At 54.6% G+C, this 21,671-nt stretch overlaps 3 protein-coding genes across 3 annotated transcripts in view; all 3 read right to left on the bottom strand.

Annotated features, from left to right (window-relative positions):
- LOC137865473 (fibrous sheath-interacting protein 2-like) overlaps nt 1-21,671 on the bottom strand; it is a 48,495-nt gene that overhangs the window by 594 nt on the left and 26,230 nt on the right. The gene's annotated exons all lie outside the window — the stretch shown is intronic.
- Nucleotides 4-19,868, bottom strand: LOC137865658 (uncharacterized). The gene is made up of 7 exons (XM_068700889.1): nt 19,779-19,868; nt 16,139-16,246; nt 3,243-3,365; nt 2,635-2,796; nt 1,397-1,486; nt 213-1,019; nt 4-111 (listed from the first exon to the last, which is right to left on the bottom strand). Exons 1-7 carry the CDS (start codon nt 19,866-19,868, stop codon nt 4-6), a joined length of 1,488 nt encoding a protein of 495 aa, XP_068556990.1.
- Nucleotides 10,518-15,983, bottom strand: LOC137865659 (uncharacterized). The gene is made up of 4 exons (XM_068700890.1): nt 15,813-15,983; nt 13,845-14,006; nt 12,607-12,696; nt 10,518-12,229 (listed from the first exon to the last, which is right to left on the bottom strand). The coding sequence occupies exons 1-4, from the start codon at nt 15,981-15,983 to the stop codon at nt 11,687-11,689; spliced, it is 966 nt and encodes a 321-aa protein (XP_068556991.1). The 3' UTR covers nt 10,518-11,686.

Raw genomic sequence — 21,671 nt, 5'->3', positions numbered from 1 at the left:
TCATCATTGTCTGGCACTGGTGCGATCACGGGCAACTTGTCTCTCGGCCATGCTTCTGGGCTCTTCAATTCTGATGCTCTTTGTAGTCCCTGCCCTTCCCTCATGCCCTGCCTTGTGAGAGGCACCTGGGATGGCTGTGGCTGCTTGTTGGAGGGACCGAGAGTGGGAAGTGCCAAGATTTCAGAATACGTGCAGTTGAAGTCTTGCTCAACCCGGGAAGCCACGAAAGATTCCAAAGTGTCGCAGACACTTCCAACAGCTTCATTGGTGACCTTGTCAAGGGAAGCCTGTGAGAATGCTCCCTCAAGGGCTTCCCTCGGTTTCTTTTCGTTTGGCTTCCCCACTTGGGACGCTCTCCTGGCCAAGAGTTGCTCCTTCTGGCTGCCTTCTGGCCTTGGCTCAGATGCACTGGGCGTGCCAGATTCCCAGGACTTCTCAAGGGCCTTCATCACATTCGCCACAACCTTCTTAGCCAGCAGTGCAATTTGCTGCTCTTTGTCAAGAGGAGATGCCTCTGAAGGCTCTTCGCTTTCGGCACTTGCACATGGTCTTTCTTGGATCCCATGGAGAGACCTCTTTAAGACACAGACAGACTGGTCCAGAGCCTGCACCCTCTCAAACACTTGCCGCACCACAGCCCGAGCCATCTCTTCAATCCTCTGGTTTTCTGTAGCAGCCTGTTCTTCCGCGGCAGCTTTGAATACACCATCTGCAGGGATGGGTGACTTTCTCTCAGACTCCCTCACAGGATGGACGCTGCCAGGGAGCTTGGCATCTTCCCTGCCCAACTCAACGCTGGAGGGAGTCACTTTCAGCCTTCTGTGCTGGCCAGAGTGGAGAAAGTTTCTTCTGCTTTTGTGGGTAGGTGGGCCAGCTGGTTTTTGAGGCTGCAGTAGGCTGGCTTTCTCTTTCGTGACCAAGTACACGTTAGTGGAGGAGCTCTGGCGAGAACGATCACTCCCCGCCATCAGTCTTGCGTCAAGTTTCTTTAACTTGGCGAACTGTTGCTGAAGCTTTTCCTGAAAGGGAACAGCAGGTTTTAGCTCACTCTTGCCTCAGAAATTCCTCGCGTCCCTGCGTGCTGAGGTTTCATGCCGCCCATGCCAGCACCCTCCTTCTGCCATGCAACAAGGGCTGAAGAGAAGGGCTTCCCTCAGGGCTCTGTGTGCTTGCAAGTGGCTTTCCTGATCCAGCACCCCCCCCACACACACACTCATCTCTCCCCCCCCTCCAATAGCTTGCGCTAGCTGAGCTTGGGGCTGGGTCATCCTTTCCCTACCACAACACCTGGCCCTCCAGCACATCTTCTGCATTCCCCGCCTCCCTCAGATCCAACAAGGAAAGCCCCGGCCTTCTGTATCGTGCCACTGACACGTGTCTGCTGAGCTTTGCCTACCTCTTCTTGCCTCCTGATTTTCTCCGCTTCCAGCTTGAGCGTGGTCAGATACTGCCTGTACTCATTGAACTCCTTCAGAGAGCAGACCACCTATGGAGAGACAAGGGCAGAAAGCTCCCGAGAACTGTCGAGGGAGCTGCGCAGTGGCAGGGGAGCAGCTCCTCTCCATCCTCTCCCCTCCCCAGCGCTGGGGACGCTGCCTCCCTCCGAGCCAGGGCCGAGTGGACTCCTCGCTCTGCACCAGGCCCCACAGCGGCTGCCTCCTCAACGCACAGGCAGCGCGAGGCAGCCTGAGAAGAGCAGGAGTGGGCACTGCCAGCAGGGCGCTGGGGTGACGTCTGCTCCCATGGAAGGCAGCGCAGCAGCCCTGTGCCCCCCACCAGCAACAAGCGGCTGCAGCAAGCGCGCTGGCAATCATAGAATCAGCAGGGTTGGAAAAGACCTTCAAGATCATCTGCTCCAACCATCACCCTACTACCAGTGTCACCCCCTACACCATGTCGCTAAGCACCAGCTCCGAGCTTTCCTTAAACACCCCCAGGGACCGTGACTCCGCCACTCCCCTGGGCAACCCCTTCCAAGGCCCCACTACTCTTTCTCAGAAGAAATGGCTCCTAGTTTTCAACCTAAACGTCCCCGGCGCAACTTGAGCCCATTCCCTCTAGTCCTATCCCTAGTCATCTGCAAGAAGAGGCTGACCCCCAGCTCCCCACAATTTCCTTGCTGGGAGTTGGAGAGAGCAAGAAGGTCTCCCCTGAGCCTCCTCTTCTCCTCACTAAACAACCCCAGTTCCCTCAGCCGCTCCTCACAGGACTTTTCTTCCAGGCCCTTCACCAGCTTCGTAGCCCTTCTCCGGACAAGTTCCAGGGCCTCGATGCCCTTCTTGTCCTGAGTGGCCCAAAACTCAACACAGCACTTGAGGTGCAGCCTCTCCAGAGCACAGTGCAGGGGGGGACCATCATCTATCTCCCTGCTCCTGCTGCCTACACTATTCCTGAGACAGGCCAGGATGCTGTTGGCCTTCTTGGCCACCTGGGCACGCTGCCGGCTCAGGTTGAGGCAAGCATCAATCAGCACCCCCAGATCCTTTTCCTCGGCACAGTTTTTGAGCCACTCTGCCCCAAGCACGGGGTTCTTGAGGCCAAAGTGCAGGAATCGGCACTTAGCCGCATTAAACCTCATCCCATTGGCCTCTGCCAGAGGAGACCTGTGCTGGTCAGCGCCACGTCCAAACCTACTTTGCCACTGCTGGTGATGAAGCCCTTGCTCTTCAGGCTCTGCAGGCTGTCCTTGCGACTGTAGTAGGCCTGCAGATGCGGGTCGTGCAGGCAGTTGTACTCTGTGCGCAGTAGGCGACAATATGGATCTTCCAGATGAAACTGAGCGGAAGGCTGGTGCAGCTGCAAGAGAGGTGGTCCAGAGTATGAACGGGGCAGGAGAAAGCAGCACAGAGACAAAGGCACTTCCAAGCTCCTCATGCACACGGGCTAGCCTTTGCCAGCCTCTGCGCTAGAGGTTTCTGATTCCGGCCTTACTTCCCGGCTGGACCTTCCTTCTGAAGCCATCAAAAACACCCCCACCAGGCCTGGGCTGAGGGTCCGGCCTGGGCTGGGGAGAGAAGGCCAAACCCCACCAGCAAAGTAGGCATCTCGGGCCAGCGGCTAGAAATGTCTCTGTGCTGCGGAGCCGCGAGCATCCGTCCCTGACTCCTCCACCCACTGGGACCAAAGTGCCGGAGCTCCAACCATAGCGCAGGTGGCCACAAGGCCTTCTTGGAACGAGGGCGAGGGAGCCCGTGACACAAGAGACCTTTGCCACCCCTTCCACCCCTTCCTCCTTCTCTTACCTTTTCGCCCAGCTTTGTCCTGTAGAAGACAGGCTTGGTGCCTGGCAGCAGAGGGATTTTGACTCCGAGTGGGAGGTCCAGCAGCCCGCTACCTCCTTCTCCAAGTCCCCATCTGTGCCAGAGCTAGAAAGACAGGGACACTCAGACACTCAGGCACTCCAATCCCTTCTGCAGCCCACCCCCGCACCCCCCTGCATCTCTCTTCCCACTTGCTAGCAGTACGCTGCCCAGGATGGGTAGAGAGAGGCACGTCTCCCTGCAAGCCTCCTGCGGCCTGACCACGTTTAGACCCCCCCAGCTTCCTGGGAGCATCCTCTGGCCCCAGAGCACTCCCGCACGCCCCGGGCTCCTGCTCTGAGCCCTAAACTCGGGCACAGTGCTCACCTCTCCGTAATTCTCAGCTATGCCCAGCAGTGCGTCTGGGTTTTGGAAACTAGCAGTGCCATGCTGCTCCATGGCTCCTTCCAAGAGCTCTACGGGAGCTGCGACCCTCTGCTAGCACCTCTCACTCCAGAGGCAGACAGCTGCGTCTGTCCCAGGCGGTTTCCCAGCGAGCGGCTTTATATAGCGCTCAAGCATTGTTACATCATCGCGTTGCCATGGCACCACCTATGACGTATGCCCTGGCTACCTGTTACATCATCACGTTGCCATGGCACCACCTATGATGTATGCCCTGGCTACCCGCAGGCGCTTCTGGTCATGCTGGTGGGCAAGCCACTGCAGCCGAGCCTGGATTATTAATTAGGGTAAGGGTTAGGGCTGTTGGTGTTTGGAGAGGGAGAAAGCACAGAGTCCTGTTGTGTCTGGGATTGTTTAAAGGCTTGATAAGGGAGTTCAGGTCCAACGAAGGACTTCCTTTGTGAGCTCATTTGATGGGAGAAATTGGCGATGTACAGTTTTGTTATGGTCCCAGTTACGGTTAGGGTTAGTGTTGTTACTGTGTGGAGAGAGAGAAAGTGCAGAGTGAGTTTTGGGTGACATCAAATCCCACATTACCATACCTTAGCATTTTGATGAGTGTGATTTTTAATATGTTAATGACCTTTAATGAGCAAAAGGCTACTGTAGGTCAGCCTGGAGCTGTTTTTCTCCTTCTTGTTTTTACCTTTTATCCCTTATCTTCCTTGCTTCTGCTAGCTCAAGGCTACCTGTCTCTTACTTTCAGCTAAAAGACTACACAAGCTATAGAAAGACTACAAAAGCTACAGGCCTCCCAATTTTCTTCAAAGTTTTCTTATTTCTTCCCAGCTTTGGGACTACAATTTCCCCCCTTTGAGACTATGAACCTCACTTTTAGGCTTCATAGTTCTCACTGCATAGTTCTTGTCCATTTCTATTAATTTGAAGAAATACTCAGTTACCTATATCTTGTTTCACCATCGTTACCTGGTGAGGTGTGCGCTTGCTGAATAAAGTACTACATGAATTCAAACAAGTAGGCGTGCATCACAGAACACAACTACATATCACTACTATTGCTACAGTTATTATAATAATTCAAAACAGTTGTCTTAACCATCCAAACCCTGGCAGCCAGGAAGAATCTGGTCCACTACCAAGGGTTGCATCCTGAAATATTTGGTGAAACAGGTGAGATGCTTGCCAGATTTGGTTAATGTCTGTTTTAATTTGCTTCTTCTCATTTACATAGACACAGCAGCTGTAGTTTATCACAGCACAAACACCTCCCTGGGCTGCCAGTAGCCCATCTAAGGCAAGACGGTTTTCTAAGGCTATTTGGGATACTTGTTCTATTTCTGTTTGTATTCAACCATGAGCATCAGTAGTGGCATTGCTTATGATTTCTAAAGGTGCAGAAATATTTACTATTTTCCGCACCAGAAATGCTTGCTTCTTGGCTGAATGTTCAGTGACGGAGCCTTCAGCAGCTCTGAGAGACAGTTTTGGCGGCAGGTCATGTCTTCACCTATTGCCCTGATTTTCTCAGGAAAATACCTGTGGAATCAGGCTGCTGCCTGCAGCTGCTGGGCTTCCCACTCCCCTTGGCCGTGCCTTCTGCCATACGTCTCCTTTGGGCTCTCCCCATCCCTCCTGCGAGGCGACAGGCAATGCAGGAGGCTTTGCAGCAGCGCGCAAGGCTTTCTCGCTACCGCTCCTAACTTTCTCCTCTGTCCTGCCGCCTCTTCCCTCCTACCTGTTTCTTCTGCTCCGGGGTGCCTTTTTCACGGCCGCAGTCCCCAAGAAGCATGGAGAGCCTCCTGCCCAGAGTGCCTTCCCTGGCCTCACTTCTGCAGGGTCCCCTTCCACAGGCCTCCTCCTGTGCCTTTGCTGTCCCCTCCTGTGTCTGCCTCCCTCTGAGTGCCCTCCTGGCCCAGCCCACGCATCCTCACATTTCTGCTCCTGCCTGCTGCCCGAGCCGCTGCCACCCATTGTCACACAGAAGAAAGCAGCGGTGCCAGGGGCTCCTCTGATCGCTCTCGGCTATGGTGCCACAGGCAGCCCTTGCTGAGACAGCTGGAACTGTCTGGGACTGGCCCCCGTGCCTCCAGGCCGACACCCCTCCGACGGCCACGCAGACAGGCCTGTTATAAATGAAGTCTCAACTCAATCTGATTTTGGTAATATTTATAAAAGAAATATTTATAAAAAGTATAAAAGGCAAGTAAACAGCGCTGGGTGTGCGGGGAGTCTACACTCCACCAACACGCACACACGAACATCAGACATTCTAAATATACAGAACATTGCTCCTTCATACTAAAACCGAGTATGCCTACACATACGTACAATCAGGAAAAGATAACAAGCAATCCTTTAAGTTCCATGACTTAACGGTGTCCATTTTCCATTCCTTTTCTTGATTACAAACAAGTCGCTGCCATTTTCCACTCCTTTTGAACAATAAGTCCTGCTTTAAGTTGTCAAGCAACTCTGCCTTCGGGCCTTGTGTAGCCCGTTCTTCCCGGATCGAAGAAAAGCATAGCCATCTCCTTGTGAAGGCCAAGAGGCCTGGGTCAAAAGGCACGTCCAGGTCAGCCGGGGGCGAAACAGCAAAGGCCTGAGATGGCTGTAGCAGCAGAGGGGCCGATGGCATAGCAGTCGGATCAGTAAAGGAGCCCGCAGCTCCCTCACTGTCTGGCAAACCACACGTTTCTGACTGTGGTCCCACAGGGCTCTTTCAGGCCTCAGAGACTGCTCGCCAGGTGCCGAGCAATCCCACTGCAACCTTGTCATTTTTAGTTGCAGTCCCACACCTTGACATGAATTTGGTCCCTTATTTCAGGCTCATAAACTGTCCGATTGTTAACAAGGAGAATGAGCTGTAAGGTTTTGGCCACCGCCATTTCCCTGCCATTTGCCGAGGCGATCGGCTCCGGGGCAGACGCGTTCTGCAGCGGAGCGGGGGATCGGGCCAGGCAGGGCTCATTTTTCCGGCATCGAGCCTACTTGAGGGAGCCGCCAGGACCCGGCAGCCCTTGTGAGGGAGGCTGATGAGGCGTAGGCGGAGCCAGCAGCGTCAACGGCGGCCTGTTTCAATCGGGCGCCACCGCCATTTCCCTGCCATTTGCCGAGGCGATCGGCTCCGGGGCAGACGCGTTCTGCAGCGGAGCAGGGGATCGGGCCAGGCAGGGCTCATTTTGCCGGCATCGAGCCTACTTGAGGGAGCCATGGCATGGCACATGGTGCGGCGCGGCAGTTGGCGCGGCAGTTGGCGCAGGCAGGGCGATCAGGAAGGGCAGAGCGCTCCCCCCCGCCCATACCAACACCTCCTGTAAGGACAGCCGTCAGCTAGGTGATAATGGTCTCCACCAGGCACGGTGTGCTCTCCAGAAAGTCGGTACACACCCAGACCGACTGCCCGTTCAAAACTGCAGCAGTTCAGGTCACCGGATGCAGGGAGTGTCTGAGCCTGTTGCTGCCATCGGCGGGAGGCAGAGAAACTGCGTGCGTGAGGTGTGAGCAGGTGGATGACCTGGTCCGCATGGTGGCGGAGCTCAAGGAGGAGCTGGAGAGGTTGAGGGATATCAGGGAGTGTGAGCGGGAGATAGACTGGTGGAGCGACTCCCTGCAGGGCCTCAAGGAGAGGTACCGGGGTGAGACACCCCAAATGAGGGTGGACCCCCTGCCCTGTCGCCGTTGGGCAGAGGGAGGGGATCTGGGAGTTGAGGAGGAATGGAAACTGGTCCCTGCTCGACATGGCAGGCGATGCCCTCCCCTTCCGGCCCCACCTTGCCAGGTGCCCTTATGCAACAGGTTTGAGGCCCTGGAGCTTGAGAGACCGGTGGGTGAGGAAGAGGTAGCAAGTGTACCCAGGAGGATGCCTAGGGCGAGGAGGTCGCCTCCACGCCTCAGGACTGCCTCCACCAAGAAAGACAGAAGAGTTATTGTTGTGGGAGACTCTCTTCTCAGGGGAACAGAGGGTCCTATTTGTCGGCCTGACCCTACCCATAGGGAAGTGTGCTGCTGTCTCCCTGGGGCCAAGGTCAGGGATGTTGCCAGGATGCTTCCCAACCTGGTTCGCCCCTCTGACTATTCTCCTCTTTTGATAGTCCAGGCAGGTAGTGATGACATTGAAGAGAGAAGCCTGAAGGCTATCAAACGAGACTTTAGGGGACTGGGACGGTTAGTGGATGGAGCGGGAGTGCAGGTGGTGTTTTCGCCCATCCCTTCGGTGGCAGGGAGGGGTACAGAGAGGACACGGAAAGCCCACCTGATAAACACGTGGCTCAGGGGCTGGTGCCAACACAGAAATCTTGGTTTTTTCAACCATGGGGCACTTTACTCGGCACCCGGCCTGATGGCCGCAGACGGGCCCCTATCTTTTAGGGGAAAACGGATCCTGGGCCAGGAGCTGGCAGGGCTCATTGAGAGGGCTTTAAACTAGGTAAGAAGGGGGATGGGGCTGAAACGAGGATTGTTGGAGCTGTGCCAGGGGGAACAATGGCAAGGCCGGGGGATAAGGCAATGGCCCAGCTGAAGCGCATCTACACCAATGCACGCAGCATGGGTAACAAACAGGAGGAGCTGGAAGCCATCATGCAGCAGGCAGCCTACGACTTGGTTGCCATCACGGAGACGTGGTGGGACCACTCTCATGACTGGAGTGCTGCAATGCCTGGCTATCCATTCTTGAGTTAGTACTCCATATGCGGTTTGGTTAGAAACATTTACAAATAAATAAAGGGGTCTTTCTAAATCTGGGAGGTTCAGCACTGGAGCTTCTATTAACGCTTTCCTGATCAACCTCAGCTTTTCCTCATCTCCCTCGTTCCACTTAATTCTTTTTCTCCAGTCAATTTTTCATATAAAAACTTTGCCTTTTCACTAAACCCTTCAATGCAGGGTCTACGATATCCCAAGAGGCCGAGCACTTGCCTCACTTCCTTCTTCCTTTTGGGTGATGTCCCATCCTAACAGATTGTGCTCAGCCACACTCAGAGAGTGACGGTGTAGGAGCGTAGCAGATGAAGCGTTAAGGACTGACCACAGCCCCCACTCCATGTTCCCCTGAGCCACCTGGGGGGAGGGTGGATGTAGAAGTGGGTGGAAGGGAGAAGGTGATTTTAGTTTGCTTTTAGTATCTCACTGCTCTAGCCCCTTTTAATAGGTCATGAATTACATTAATCTCCCTAGGCTGAGCCTGTTTTGCCCGTGATGCTAATGGGAGAGTGGCCTCCCTGTCCTTATCGCAACCCTGCAGCCCGTTTTATCCTATTTTTTCCCCTTTCTGCTTGATTTTTTCCCCTCCTTCTGCCATGCAACAAGGGCTGAAGAGAAGGGCTTCCCTCAGGGCTCTGTGTGCTTGCAAGTGGCTTTCCTGATCCAGCACCCTCCACACACACACTCATCTCGCCCCCCCCTCCAATAGTTTGCGCTAGCTGAGCTTGGGGCTGGGTCGTCCTTTCCCTACCACAACACCTGGCCCTCCAGCACATCTTCTACATTCCCCACCTCCCTCAGATCCAGCAAGGAAAATGGGAACTGGGATCCCATAGAATTGTTGCATAGTGGCCACTGCAGACTGCACAGCTTTTCCTGCCTGCAAGGCGGACATCTGGCTGTCACATGGAAGCAAGTAGCCATAAGGTTTTAACCAGCCCTGAAAAAGAAAGAAACAGATCGTAAGTTTCTGCCAGGTTCAGCTTGCAACTTCACACCTTACAACATTTCTTGAAAAGAAAGCCCATTCCATTTAACCACCTCTCTTGAGCAGTTAGGATTGGGAACGCTGACTGAACTCCAGCTTCATATCTACTGTCCGAACTGGATGATACAGGCCTGCTGACTCAAAATGGCCAGCATCCACACTGAATAGAACGGAGCCTTTTTTTTTTTTTTTTTTTCCTATAGCAATTGCTTCGGTCCTTCAGCGGCCAAGTCCCTCGCGAGAGATTGGAACCGCAGTTAGAAGACCTCCACACTCGCTTCGGAACTAAGTTCCGTCTCAGTCACACTCTTACACACACAGGCAACCGAATCCCACCCAACCGAACAGTACACTCCTTAAACACTTATGACTCCATCCATCGTCTTTGTTCGGATCTTCGCGCGCAGAATTACGGGCAAAATACAGTGCTGCAGCCGGCAAGGGAGCTCATAACAAAATAAAATTCTTTGCTTACCTTTATTCTGGTTCAAGATGGCATGAGTCCTGACCTGACTCGAACAGGAGCCACCAAAGGGTGGAGTGCCTCTCCTAGATCGAATCAAAATTCAGGAACCAAAGGCATCCCGGACGAGCCCCCAGTTGTTATAAATGACTGAGTCCCAAATAGGGTTACAATCACAGTTTGCTTAACTCTATTAATTTCATAAATTATAAACAGCACTGGGTGCGCCGGGAGTCTCTGCTCCACCAAGATGCACACCTCACCTCCGCCAGAGTCCCCCTTTTAGAGCTCGGTTGTTCTGGGTGTCCTATCCCTAGTCATCTGCAAGAAGAGGCTGACCCCCTCCTCATCACAACCTCACTTCAGGAAGTTGGAGAGTGCAATGAGGTCTCCCCTGAGCCTCCACTTCTCCAGACTAAGCAATCCCAGCTTCTTCAGCCGCTCCTCATCAGACTTGTGCTCTCCCTATGCTGACTCTGTTTTGCCCGTGATGCTAATGGGAGAGTGGGCTCCCTGTCCTTATTGCAACCCTGCAGCCCGTTTTATCCTATTTTTTCCCCTTTCTGCTTGAGGAGGGCGAGTGAGAGAGTGCTCGTGCTGGAGTTCAGCTGCCCAGCTGGGTGACACCACCACACGGTGTAGGGAAAATCCCCAAGCACAGCACAGCCTGGCTTAAAGAAATGGAGGCACAAGCAAGCACTTGGATGTAAGCTCTTTATTTTCTGCTTCCGCCTCAGGCTACTGAGGATTGAATGGGATCGGTCTGACACGCACGCGTAGGCTCCGTGCTCCGCTCTGGGCAGGCTGCTTCGGAACAGATGGAGGAGCCGGCTGCCTGAGAAACTGTGGGCCCGTGGGAGGGATGGTGCCCGTGGTGCTCTCGGACCTCAGCTGGGTCTGGGATTGCCCTGTGGGGGCAGAAGAACCTGCCATGGGAGCACCTTGCTCAGAGCCTCTTCGGAGGTGCTCCGAGGGACGGCTCTCCTTCCCATTGCTGGGCACAGACTGTTTGCTGACACGCCTTCCCAAGTTCTTCTCCAGCTTCCGCGCAGTAGTGGACTTAGAGCTCTGCTCCGATAAGGAGCGCGTCATCCCGTTTGCCAGGGTTTTGCTGCTTGAAGTGGCGTCTAAGGCTTTTGCTTTCATTTCCCTCTCCATCTTGTCCTTCACTTCTTCAATCACATTAAGGACAATGGTTCTGGCATAGGGCTGCAGTTCTGTGTTCAGCCGCTGAACTTCGGAGACAGCCTTTTGGATCTCTCCCTCACAATCCTGCGACTCAGGCGTGAGACCTCATCAGTGTCTGGCACTGGTGGGATCAGGGGCAACTTGTCTCTCGGCCTTGCTTCTGGGCTCTGCTCTTCTGATGCTGTTTGTAGTCCCTGCCCTTCCCGCATGCCCTCCCTTGAGGGAGGCACCTGGGATGGCTGTGGCTGCCTGTTGGAGGGACCAAGAGTGGGAAGCGCCACGATTTCAGAATATTCGCAGCTGAAGTCTTGCTCAAACTGGGAAGCCACGAAGGAGTCTGAAGTGTCGCAGACACTTCCAACAGCTCCTTTGGTGACCTTGGCAAGGGAAGCCTGTGAGAATGCTCACAGCTGGGTCTGGGATTTCCCTGTGGGGGCAGAAGAACCTGCCATGGGGGCACCTTGCTCACAGCCTCTTCGGCTCTGAGCAAGGTGCCCCTCTAGGGAGCATTCTCACAGGTTTCTTTTCCTCAGTTTCTTTTCTTTTGGCTTCCCCACTTGGGACGCTCTCCTGGCCAAGGGTTGCTCCTTCTGGCTGGCTTCTAGCCTTGGGTCAGATGCACTGGGTGTGCCAGATTCCCAGGACTTCTCAAAGACCTTCATCACACTCGCCACAACCTTCTTAGCCAGCAGAGCCTCTGAAGGCTCTGCGCTTTCGGCCCTTGCACACGGTCTTTCTTGGATCCCATGGAGAGACCTTGTCAAGGGAAGCTTGTGAGAATTCTCCCTCAAGGGCTTCCCTTGGTTTCTTTTCTTCCGGCTTCCCCACTTGCCACACCAGAGCCCGAGCCACCTCTTCAATCTTCTGGCTTTCTCTAGCCGCCTGATCTTCTGAGGCAGCTTTGAATACACCATCTGCAGGGATGGGTGACTTTCTCTCAGACTCCCTCACAGGATGGACGCTGCCAGGGAGCTTGGCATCTTCCCTGCCCAACTCAACGCTGGAGGGAGTCACTTTCAGCCTTCTGTGCTGGCCAGAGTGGAGAAAGTTTCTTCTGCTTTTGTGGGTAGGTGGGCCAGCTGGTTTTTGAGGCTGCAGTAGGCTGGCTTTCTCTTTCGTGACCAAGTACACGTTATTGGAGGAGCTCTGGCGAGAACGGTCACTCCCCGCCATCAGTCTTGCGTCAAGTTTCTTTAACTTGGCGAACTGTTGCTGAAGCTTTTCCTGAAAGGGAACAGCAGGTTTTAGCTCACTCTTGCCTCAGAAATTCCTCGCGTCCCTGCGTGCTGAGGTTTCATGCCGCCCATGCCAGCACCCTCCTTCTGCCATGCAACAAGGGCTGAAGAGAAGGGCTTCCCTCAGGGCTCTGTGTGCTTGCAAGTGGCTTTCCTGATCCAGCACCCCCCCCACACACACACTCATCTCTCCCCCCCCTCCAATAGCTTGCGCTAGCTGAGCTTGGGGCTGGGTCATCCTTTCCCTACCACAACACCTGGCCCTCCAGCACATCTTCTGCATTCCCCGCCTCCCTCAGATCCAACAAGGAAAGCCCCGGCCTTCTGTACCGTGCCACTGACACGTGTCTGCTGAGCTTTGCCTACCTCTTCTTGCCTCCTGATTTTCTCCGCTTCCAGCTTGAGCGTGGTCAGATACTGCCTGTACTCATTGAACTCCTTCAGAGAGCAGACCACCTATGGAGAGACAAGGGCAGAAAGCTCCCGAGAACTGTCGAGGGAGCTGCGCAGTGGCAGGGGAGCAGCTCCTCTCCATCCTCTCCCCTCCCCAGCGCTGGGGACGCTGCCTCCCTCCGAGCCAGGGCCGAGTGGACTCCTCGCTCTGCACCAGGCCCCACAGCGGCTGCCTCCTCAACGCACAGGCAGCGCGAGGCAGCCTGAGAAGAGCAGGAGTGGGCACTGCCAGCAGGGCGCTGGGGTGACGTCTGCTCCCATGGAAGGCAGCGCAGCAGCCCTGTGCCCCCCACCAGCAACAAGCGGCTGCAGCAAGCGCGCTGGCAATCATAGAATCAGCAGGGTTGGAAAAGACCTTCAAGATCATCTGCTCCAACCATCACCCTACTACCAGTGTCACCCCCTACACCATGTCGCTAAGCACCAGCTCCGAGCTTTCCTTAAACACCCCCAGGGACCGTGACTCCACCACTCCCCTGGGCAACCCCTTCCAAGGCCCCACTACTCTTTCTCAGAAGAAATGGCTCCTAGTTTTCAACCTAAACGTCCCCGGCGCAACTTGAGCCCATTCCCTCTAGTCCTATCCCTAGTCATCTGCAAGAAGAGGCTGACCCCCAGCTCCCCACAATTTCCTTGCTGGGAGTTGGAGAGAGCAAGAAGGTCTCCCCTGAGCCTCCTCTTCTCCTCACTAAACAACCCCAGTTCCCTCAGCCGCTCCTCACAGGACTTTTCTTCCAGGCCCTTCACCAGCTTCGTAGCCCTTCCCCGGACAAGTTCCAGGGCGTCGATGCCCTTCTTGTCCTGAGGGGCCCAAAACTCAACACAGCACTTGAGGTGCAGCCTCTCCAGAGCACAGTGCAGGGGGGGACCATCATCTATCTCCCTGCTCCTGCTGCCTACACTATTCCTGAGACAGGCCAGGATGCTGTTGGCCTTCTTGGCCACCTGGGCACGCTGCCGGCTCAGGTTGAGGCAAGCATCAATCAGCACCCCCAGATCCTTTTCCTCGGCACAGTTTTTGAGCCACTCTGCCCCAAGCACGGGGTTCTTGAGGCCAAAGTGCAGGAACTGGCACTGAGCCGCGTTAAACCTCATCCCATTGGCCTCTGCCAGAGGAGACCTGTGCTGGTCAGCGCCACGTCCAAACCTACTTTGCCACTGCTGGTGATGAAGCCCTTGCTCTTCAGGCTCTGCAGGCTGTCCTTGCGACTGTAGTAGGCCTGCAGATGCGGGTCGTGCAGGCAGTTGTACTCTGTGCGCAGTAGGCGACAATATGGATCTTCCAGATGAAACTGAGCGGAAGGCTGGTGCAGCTGCAAGAGAGGTGGTCCAGAGTATGAACGGGGCAGGAGAAAGCAGCACAGAGACAAAGGCACTTCCAAGCTCCTCATGCACACGGGCTAGCCTTTGCCAGCCTCTGCGCTAGAGGTTTCTGATTCCGGCCTTACTTCCCGGCTGGACCTTCCTTCTGAAGCCATCAAAAACACCCCCACCAGGCCTGGGCTGAGGGTCCGGCCTGGGCTGGGGAGAGAAGGCCAAACCCCACCAGCAAAGTAGGCATCTCGGGCCAGCGGCTAGAAATGTCTCTGTGCTGCGGAGCCGCGAGCATCCGTCCCTGACTCCTCCACCCACTGGGACCAAAGTGCCGGAGCTCCAACCATAGCGCAGGTGGCCACAAGGCCTTCTTGGAACGAGGGCGAGGGAGCCTGTGACACAAGAGACCTTTGCCACCCCTTCCACCCCTTCCTCCTTCTCTTACCTTTTCGCCCAGCTTTGTCCTGTAGAAGACAGGCTTGGTGCCTGGCAGCAGAGGGATTTTGACTCCGACTGGGAGGTCCAGCAGCCTGCTACCTCCTTCTCCAAGTCCTCATCTGGGCCACAGCTAGAAAGACAGGGACACTCAGGGACTCGGAGCCCTCTCCTCAGGCACAGTGCTCACCTCTCTGTACTTCTCAGCTATGCCCAGCAGTGCGTCTGGGTTTTGGAAACCAGCAGAATTAGCAAAAGTGCACTAGGGTACAGCATTTTGTCCAAAACCGTGACAGGTTGTTGGCTCAGAGTGGCAAAGGTGCACTTCATCAGTTTCGCTGTGCTCGAGAACAACCGAGTCCCCCTCTTGGCACAGAGCCTAGCCACAGTGTCTCCACGCCACTCTACGCTCCCTATTGTTTCTTAGAGTTAGCACACCACCTTCCCCTGCTCCCCTGGCGTGGTAACATCGAAGGTTAAAAGCCTGGGGAACACTCAGCTCATGCAGCTGCACCCTGCCCTGAAAACCTCTTCAATGCTCTACCTGTCTTTACAACGGGAATTGAAGCAGTTGAATTTGCCCAGTTTCTTTAGGCAATCACTCCACACACCTCCAACACAAGACTACTTCCTGCTTCCTCTCAGGTCTACGCGATGATGACAAACATAACAGTGAGCGCTTCTGGTAGGCACTAGCACGCCTTCTCTCTCATTTCACACTCCCAGGATTATATCTTTGCTTAGCTGTTAAGTCAAATTGCCGTTCGACCCACTAACTGCAGGCAGACACAAAGTTTGCTGAGCTGATGCTGAATGTGGAATAGGAGAAGGCTCGTCCAAGTATTCTCTACTACTCTTTTGACAGGAAATCACGTATCCTCAACCTGTTTTCTCAAGACACTTCCCTTTGTCCTTAGCATTACTGAGACCTTATCTGCAGTCTGCTACAGTCTACAGGTGCTCTTCTAGTCTAGACGAACCGCAGACATTCAGGCGATACAAGACATTCAGGTCACAGCAACAAACACCACTTCTGCGCTACATCTAGCAGTGTGCACTCAACAGCAGACTCAAGGCAACAGCCTTCGAGGAACAGACTCCCTCCAGCTTCAGCACTTTAGGCCTATGCTTCTGTGCTATTAAGAAACCCATCGCAAACTACAAAAAACATACAGCACGTAACATCTAATGTCCAGCAAACATCAGCTAAGCAACAGCTGAGTGGTCTTGACTGTCCTCATTAGGCTGCTGCAACTCTCTTCAGCTCCAAACTGCAGCTCGCCACAGGCAGCAGCTATGCAGATCCACAACTCCCATTAATTAAGAAATACTACATCAGAAATCATTTCTCAAGCCAGAGTTTTACCTACATGCAGACAGAGACAGCAATCAATAAAACCCTTGATGTTCACTGCCTTCAGAAACTCACAGCACTCCTCTTTCACCTTTGCACCAGCAACAGGAATGACATTTAACAAGAGCTTCTCATGCTTGAAAACAATCTTGACAAGAGCGAGATGGAGTTGTCCACATGTGTTCATTAGGGACGCCTTTTCACAAACACCAAGACTTCTCTGACTGGGCTGAGACAGTGAAAGCCATCCCTTTGGAGGACCTCTGGCTCCTGGAATAACTACCCAGCTAATAGACAAGGCCTTGAGAATGGAAAGACAAAAGTAGCCTAGGATCACCTTACTCCAGAGTTGTCTGGTCCAAAACTCCCGTTACTGGGATCCCATAGAATTGTTGCATAGTGGCCACTGCAGACTGCACAGCTTTTCCTGCCTGCAAGGCGGACATCTGGCTGTCACATGGAAGCAAGTAGCCATAAGGTTTTAACCAACCCTGAAAAAGAAAGAAACAGATCGTAAGTTTCTGCCAGGTTCAGCTTGCAACTTCACACCTTACAACATTTCTTGAAAAGAAAGCCCATTCCATTTAACCACCTCTCTTGAGCAGTTAGGATTGGTAACGCTGACTGAACTCCAGCTTCATATCTACTGTCCGAACTGGATGATACAGGCCTGCTGGTTAACAACGGCCAGCAACCCCACTGAATAGAACTGGGGCAGACATAGCTCTTTGGTACAACACAAATGCCAAAGAACCTCCATTCTTTGCACAGGCTGAGCTCCTCTCTTGTTCCTCCCGTGCACCCTATCCCCAGGCCATCACAAGCTTCCTCACGGAGTTTTATTTCCCCCCACCCTCCCCAAAACACACAGCTTTACAGAGAACCATGTCAAACTTACAGGCCAAGGCCTGCATTTCCCAAAACAGCCAAGTAATTCAAGACTTTCTTTTGAGTCATTTTAGTACCATGAGAAAAAGGAACATTCAGTCACTGTTAAGTGCAAAGACCAAAAAACACCAAGCCATGAGCGTAGGCTTGCTGTCGCGGTAACTTTTAATTCACCTGCCCCGGAGCCTTTTTTTTTTTTTTTCCTGGACAATACCAATCAGGAGTTAACATACGACAGCTGACAAGCTCCCCAAGCACTGTCAAGATACCTGGGGTACTTATCATCAACAAGAAATACATCCAACTGCTTTGGTGTTCTCCTACAGGCACAATGCGCTCCATATGCCACAGACAGATTTCTACAATCTTTAGAAAACCCATTTGGCCGATTCAGTGCTTACTACTTAGCCCACGATTACTGCAACATCTACAGATCTTGTTGAGTAACGGCACAGGGCTAGCCACGCCAAACCTCACCGAGTCAATGGACGTGCAGCAATAGGCAACACAGGCAGCACCAACAGCCCCAGCTGCCAAACTGCTGGGAGAACACACTACGTCCGTCTTGGCAACTAAAGCTCTAGAGCTGGCCTCTAACCCACACACACAGACCAGCAGCCTGACCAAAACAAGCTGCCCTTGGGCTGCAAGGGTGGAGCACGGCACCAAAGCAGCCCCGAGCAGTGCTACGCATCCCTCTCCTTCCCAGCCAGGCTCCAACACGGGACACGGGCGGGACGCAAAGGGCCACAACACCACTCCTGCGCGGACACCACCGAGGTCCTCCCGGGAGCCCAGAGCACCAACAAGAGGCACAGCTGCCTTCGCGGGCCGGCTCTCCCCAAACACCCGGCTCGGCTGCAGGCACAGAAGCTGCCACGGACAGACACCGCGCCCCTGAGCCCCTGAGCCCCTGAGCGCAGCAACCCAGAGCGGCCACTTCGGAGAGCAGCCGGACAAGGGCCTAGAGAAGGAAGATACCGGGATGCTCCGGCCGGGCCAGCAGCGACGTGGCCGAAGCCGGGCGCAGCGGGGCCGGGCAGCCGCCGCCCCGCTCCCCAGCCCACCCCCGGGCCGCTCCGCTCCCCTCCCAGCCGCGGCACGACCGGCCCCAGAGCCGCCCCGCTCCCCTCAGCACCCCACCCCGGCCCGGCCAGGCCCCGGCCCCCGCGCCCTGACACCCACTCGGCCCGTGCTGCTGTCGGCGGCGGCGCGGAGCAGGGCGCAGAGCAGCAGGGAGCCCGCCGCAGCCAGGCCCCGGCACCGCCTCGGCGCCATGGCAGCGCGGCGGGCCTCCGGCCAGCGCTCCGGGCCGGCGGCTCGGGCTGCGGCTGCGCGGGGAGGCCGCAACTGAAAGGCGGCGGCCGGGGCTACGCCTCTTCCTCCGCGGGGCCGGGGCAGGCGGAGGGGCTGCCGAGGGGCTGCCGCGGGGCCGGGGCCCGGGGCCCGGGGCCGGCAGGCAGGGGAGGGTGCAGAGGAGGCGGCGGCCGCCGGGTGTTCGTCTGCAGCACCGAAGCTGCTGCAGGAGGAGTCAGGTCTTCCTCTGCCGCCTCCTCAGCGAACGGGCTCGTTGCCCGCTGCTGGAGGCTCAGCTCAACCTGAATTTTGTAATATTTACACTGATAAAAGGTATAAAAGGCAAGTAAACAGCGCTGGGTGTGCGGGGAGTCCACGCTCCACCAACACGCACACACGCACATCAGACCTTCTAAACATACAGAACATTGCTCCTTCATACTAAAGCCGAGTATGCCTACACATACGTACAATCAGGAAAGGTGATGTGAGGAATGTTTTAACAATTCGTGTCAATAAAGAACAGTCCTGTCTGCCTCTGGGTCCTGCAGTGGCAATTTAATTCTTGAACCACAGATGCAGCGTGTCCCAGTCTCCCCCTCATTCTAGTCAATTTATCAAGTCTTCAGAAAGTACTCCTCAAATTTATGAACCTGTTTGCCTTTGTTATTCCGGACTTCTATTTCTAAACAGTTACAGCCTTTTTTTTTTTGTCTTCTTCGAGATTAACTTAACACTGCTATAGGTGTGACTGTCCCTGTGAATGGCTGGTGAGGAATGTTTTAATAAGAAAGCTATTTGTGTTTGTATGAAGTCTTTGAGGTCTGGGGGTTTCAGAACAACTGATAACAACTAGTGACTGTTATGGGATACTATGCAAGCCCCTGCTATCTGGCCAGGTGGCCAAGAGATTAAGAAGAAGAAAAAAAAGAAGCTGAAGGACGGCTAGGAGACAAGACCTGCAGGGGATGCTGTATAAACTTGACACGGTGCCAAGGAGTGCAAAGGGGAAGGACAAGAAAAAAACCTGGAGAGGAAGACTACGAGCCTTCAGCATGAAAGACCCCTAGAGACCCCCAGAGGGACCACCAGAGACTGATGCGCATGCTCCAGTAGGAGGGACTGGACCCTGGAAGCTAATTATAATAACCTAGTTTTTTTAGAAGTAGTACTGAATATGTGTTAGTCTAGGAGCATAAAAATCAGCTACTTGATGTAAGTGGTGTGCATCCTGGTGGAGCGGAGACTCCCGGTGCACCCAGCGCTGTTTGCTTACCTCTATTCTTTTAATAAATCCTATTTTTTGATTTAATCCTATTGGGAAGACTGAGCCATTTCTAACAGTAACAAACGATCCTTTAAGTTCCAGGACATAACAGTCTCCATTTTCCATTCCTTTTCTTGATTACAAACAAGTCGCTGCCATTTTCCACTCCTTTTGAACAATAAGTCCTGCTTTAAGTTGTCAAGCAACTCTGCCTTCGGGCCTTGTGTATCCCATTCTTCCCGGATCGAAGAAAAGCATAGCCATCTCCTTGTGAAGGCCAAGAGGCCTGGGTCAAAAGGCACGTCCAGGTCAGCCGGGGGCGAAACAGCAAAGGCCTGAGATGGCTGTAGCAGCAGAGGGGCCGATGGCATAGCAGTCGGATCAGTAAAGGAGCCCGCAGCTCCCTCACTGTCTGGCAAACCACACGTTTCTGACTGTGGTCCCACAGGGCTCTTTCAGGCCTCAGAGACTGCTCGCCAGGTGCCGAGCAATCCCACTGCAACCTTGTCATTTTTAGTTGCAGTCCCACACCTTGACATGAATTTGGTCCCTTATTTCAGGCTCATAAACTGTCCGATTGTTAACAAGGAGAATGAGCTGTAAGGTTTTGGCCACCGCCATTTCCCTGCCATTTGCCGAGGCGATCGGCTCCGGGGTAGACGCGTTCTGCAGCGGAGCGGGGGATCGGGCCAGGCAGGGCTCATTTTTCCGGCATCGAGCCTACTTGAGGGAGCCGCCAGGACCCGGCAGCCCTTGTGAGGGAGGCTGATGAGGCGTAGGCGGAGCCAGCAGCGTCAACGGCGGCCTGTTTCAATCGGGCGCCACCGCCATTTCCCTGCCATTTGCCGAGGCGATCGGCTCCGGGGCAGACGCGTTCTGCAGCGGAGCAGGGGATCGGGCCAGGCAGGGCTCATTTTGCCGGCATCGAGCCTACTTGAGGGAGCCATGGCATGGCACATGGTGCGGCGCGGCAGTTGGCGCGGCAGTTGGCGCAGGCAGGGCGATCAGGAAGGGCAGAGCGCTCCCCCCCGCCCATACCAACACCTCCTGTAAGGACAGCCGTCAGCTAGGTGATAATGGTCTCCACCAGGCACGGTGTGCTCTCCAGAAAGTCGGTACACACCCAGACCGACTGCCCGTTCAAAACTGCAGCAGTTCAGGTCACCGGATGCAGGGAGTGTCTGAGCCTGTTGCTGCCATCGGCGGGAGGCAGAGAAACTGCGTGCGTGAGGTGTGAGCAGGTGGATGACCTGGTCCGCATGGTGGCGGAGCTCAAGGAGGAGCTGGAGAGGTTGAGGGATATCAGGGAGTGTGAGCGGGAGATAGACTGGTGGAGCGACTCCCTGCAGGGCCTCAAGGAGAGGTACCGGGGTGAGACACCCCAAATGAGGGTGGACCCCCTGCCCTGTCGCCGTTGGGCAGAGGGAGGGGATCTGGGAGTTGAGGAGGAATGGAAACTGGTCCCTGCTCGACATGGCAGGCGATGCCCTCCCCTTCCGGCCCCACCTTGCCAGGTGCCCTTATGCAACAGGTTTGAGGCCCTGGAGCTTGAGAGACCGGTGGGTGAGGAAGAGGTAGCAAGTGTACCCAGGAGGATGCCTAGGGCGAGGAGGTCGCCTCCACGCCTCAGGACTGCCTCCACCAAGAAAGACAGAAGAGTTATTGTTGTGGGAGACTCTCTTCTCAGAGAGAAGACACGGAAAACCCACCTGATAAACACGTGGCTCAGGGGCTGGTGCCAACACAGAAATCTTGTTTTTTTCAACCATGGGGCACTTTACTCGGCACCCGGCCTGATGGCCGCAGACGGGTCCCTATCTTTTAGGGGAAAACGGATCCTGGGCCAGGAGCTGGCAGGGCTCATTGAGAGGGCTTTAAACTAGGTAAGAAGGGGGATGGGGCTGAAACGAGGATTGTTGGAGCTGTGCCAGGGGGAACAATGGCAAGGCCGGGGGATAAGGCAATGGCCCAGCTGAAGCGCATTTACACCAATGCACGCAGCATGGGTAACAAACAGGAGGAGCTGGAAGCCATCATGCAGCAGGCAGCCTACGACTTGGTTGCCATCACGGAGACGTGGTGGGACCACTCTCATGACTGGAGTGCTGCAATGCCTGGCTATCCATTCTTGAGTTAGTACTCCATATGCGGTTTGGTTAGAAACATTTACAAATAAATAAAGGGGTCTTTCTAAATCTGGGAGGCTCAGCACTGGAGCTTCTAATAACGCTTTCCTGATCAACCTCAGCTTTTCCTCATCTCCCTTGTTCCACTTAATTCTTTTTCTCCAGTCAATTTTTCATATAAAAACTTTGCCTTTTCACTAAACCCTTCAATGCAGGGTCTACGATATCCCAAGAGGCCGAGCACTTGCCTCACTTCCTTCTTCCTTTTGGGTGATGTCCCATCCTAACAGATTGTGCT

The sequence above is a fragment of the Anas acuta genome, chromosome 16 (assembly GCF_963932015.1).
Source record: "Anas acuta chromosome 16, bAnaAcu1.1, whole genome shotgun sequence".
In the NCBI taxonomy this organism is placed as follows: Eukaryota; Metazoa; Chordata; class Aves; order Anseriformes; family Anatidae; genus Anas; species Anas acuta.
This window is presented reverse-complemented; position numbering and strand designations above follow the sequence as displayed.

Excerpts from the sequence above, each read along its gene's own strand:
- LOC137865659 (XM_068700890.1), bottom strand. The coding sequence starts at position 15,983 with ATGAACACATGTGGACAACTCCATCTCGCTCTTGTCAAGATTGTTTTC. Across the intron at positions 14,007-15,812 it reads ATTGCTGTCTCTGTCTGCAT|CTGCACCAGCCTTCCGCTCA; the intron begins GTAGGTAAAACT and ends CCTCTCTTGCAG. Across the intron at positions 12,697-13,844 it reads TCATCACCAGCAGTGGCAAA|GTGGTCTGCTCTCTGAAGGA; the intron begins GTAGGTTTGGAC and ends GTCTCTCCATAG.
- LOC137865658 (XM_068700889.1), bottom strand. The coding sequence starts at position 19,868 with ATGGCGGTGGCCAAAACCTTACAGCTCATTCTCCTTGTTAACAATCGG. Across the intron at positions 1,020-1,396 it reads AAATCAGGAGGCAAGAAGAG|GAAAAGCTTCAGCAACAGTT; the intron begins GTAGGCAAAGCT and ends GTTCCCTTTCAG. Across the intron at positions 112-212 it reads AATCTTTCGTGGCTTCCCGG|GCAGGGCATGAGGGAAGGGC; the intron begins GTTGAGCAAGAC and ends GCCTCTCACAAG.